Source organism: Belonocnema kinseyi, chromosome 8 (genome assembly GCF_010883055.1).
Source record: "Belonocnema kinseyi isolate 2016_QV_RU_SX_M_011 chromosome 8, B_treatae_v1, whole genome shotgun sequence".
In the NCBI taxonomy this organism is placed as follows: Eukaryota; Metazoa; Arthropoda; class Insecta; order Hymenoptera; family Cynipidae; genus Belonocnema; species Belonocnema kinseyi.
This window is the reverse complement of record NC_046664.1, coordinates 20044552-20046954: the sequence shown is the minus strand read 5'-3', so window position 1 is coordinate 20046954 and position 2403 is coordinate 20044552. Positions and strand designations below refer to the sequence as shown.

The 2403-nt window shown below is 26.9% G+C and overlaps 1 protein-coding gene across 2 annotated transcripts in view; it reads left to right on the top strand.

Moving 5' to 3' along the window:
- The first annotated feature begins 608 nt into the window (after positions 1–608).
- Positions 609–2403, top strand: part of LOC117177939 (DDB1- and CUL4-associated factor 6-like) — an 87046-nt gene continuing 85251 nt past the window's right edge. Inside the window, exon 1 of one of the 2 annotated variants that reach the window (XM_033369063.1) lies at positions 609–1064. In XM_033369063.1, the coding sequence (XP_033224954.1) occupies positions 974–1064 (91 nt within the window). In that variant the 5' untranslated portion in view covers positions 609–973. The remainder of the gene's footprint in view (positions 1065–2403) is intronic. The other variant, XM_033369064.1, reaches the window with a different exon arrangement.

Below are 2403 nucleotides of genomic sequence, written 5' to 3'. Positions count from 1 at the left end.
GAAAAAAATACCTAAATATTCAACCAAAAATAGAATATTTACATTTTCAGGTAAAAAATTAATGCTTAAAAGCAAAAGTAGACATCGAATTTTAAACTAACTAGTTACATTTTCAGCTAAATAAATCAATTTTTAACCAGAAATATTTTCGAACTAAAAGAGGCGAATTTTTAATTAAAAAAAGATTCGTTTGCAATTAAGAATTAATTTTTAATAACAAAAAAACATCGAATTTTGAAAATGGAATTTTTAAATTTAGAGCTAAAAAATTATTTTCGACAACAACAAATTAATTTTCAACAAACTATATAATTATTATCTCAAAAAATATAGAATTTTCGACAAAAATAGTTAAATTTTATAACCGAAAAAATGAATTTTTAAACAAAAAGTTGAATTTTGATCATTTTTCAACCAAGGAGATTAATTTTCTCCCAAAATAGTGGTTTATTTTCATAAAGCTGCCCCAATTGTCACTCTTGATTTACTGATGACTCCTTATGTGGGAAATTTTGTCGTCCCTGTCGTCCGTCAGCAGCCAGACACTCGTTCTATTTTATTTCGTCACCACTTCGTCACGTCAGAATAAGAGACGAAGCGACGCCGAGTGAGAGGCCGCTGAGATTCGCACTCGCATTCGCAGTCAGCTGTTTTCAAGAAGATTCACAGACCACAGACAGTACGTGCAGTAAAGTTTTCAAAGTTGAAGATTTATTTTTAGTGCAGTGCAATGGTGCGCGTGTCTTCGATGAATCGTCGCTACGTAGCGAAATACCGTTTGTCTTCCGATTCCTCAGTTTAATTAGAATTAGGAACCTAGTCTCCCCTGATTCGAGAAAGTTTCGCCTCATCCTCATTTGTGATTTATTGTGTTGATAACTCGGAGAAGAGCCGAGGCTTCGACGTCTTCTCGAGGTTTTCATGCAACTAGTCTCCTCGAGTCTTCTCCAGATCGTCCTCAAGGCCAGGAAAAATGCGGAGAACAAAAGCCAGCATTTTTCACGATATTTATAATCAGCCGTACGATGATTGCTCGCGAGTTAAGCTCTATTCGAGCACCAAAGGTGAGCTGTTTGTTGTGCCATTGTTGCTGTCTGTCTGCCTACTTTTGTAGGTTAAGTTCCTTCTTAGATCGCAGACTTCACATTTCACGTACTATTTTTCCCTTTTTTTTTTTTTTTTTTTTTTTAATAATTCCTCTTTTTTTCTTCTGTTTGAAGAAACTTTCTCGTTTTTTCGCTTAAATGCGAACTAAATAAGTACATCCAACTATTTTTCGTGGAAAGTTCATTCTTATTGTTTGAAAAGTCTTGTATTTTATTTCTGGTTCAGAATTTTCCTTTTTTGGTTAAAAATTGTATTATTTGGTTGAAAATTTAAATAATTGCTTCGAAAAGTCATCATTTTCCATTGAAAATTCAACTGTCTTCTAGAAAATTCGCCTTCTTGGCTTAAAAATTAAACAGTTTGGTTGACATTCTCATGAGTCTTCAATTCAATCTGAAATGCTTTTAATACATGAATTTTCAATTTTCAAGCGAGGAAAACGAATTTTCTATAAAACAATTTAATTTTTAACTCGAAAGTCTCAATAAACGAGTTGAATTCTCAAACAAAATAGTTTAATTTTCTACAAAAAAATAAAAATTTTCACAAAATACTTAGATTTTTAACGAAAATATTTAATTTTTCAATTGAAAATATAAATTTTTAACAAAGATATTTCGTTTTTCAATTAAAAATATAAATTCTCAACAAATATATTTGGCTTTTCAATTACAAAGATAAATTTTCAATATAGATATTTAGCTTTTTTAGTTTTTTTTTTAACAGGAGTTTGCATCAATTTGATTATTGGAAGTTAAATAGAATTTTTAATTTTGATTTTAATCTAATTTAAATTTCTTAAATTTTTAAATGTTCAATTAAAAAGATCAATTTTTAACTAAGATATTTGAATTTTGAATTTAAAAAATTAATTTTCAACATATATAATTGTGTTTTCAATTTCAAAGATAAATTTTCAACAGAGATATTTAATTTTTCAATTAAAAATATAAATTTTCAACAAACATATTTGGTTTTTCAATTAAAAATATAAATTTTCAACAAAGATATTTGTTTTTTCAAATAAAAAGATCAATTTTCAACTAATATACAAAAATTTTCAATAAAAATGTCAATTTTCAAATAATATACTTAAATCTTCAATTAAAAAGATCAATTTTGAACTAAGATATTTGAATTTTTAATTAAAGAAATTAATTTTCAACAAATATATTTGGCTTTTCAATTTCAAAGATAAATTTTCAACAGAGATATTTAATTTTTCAATTCAAAATATTAATTTTCAACCAAAATATTTGAATATTGAATTAAAAGATCAATTTTTAACTAATATAC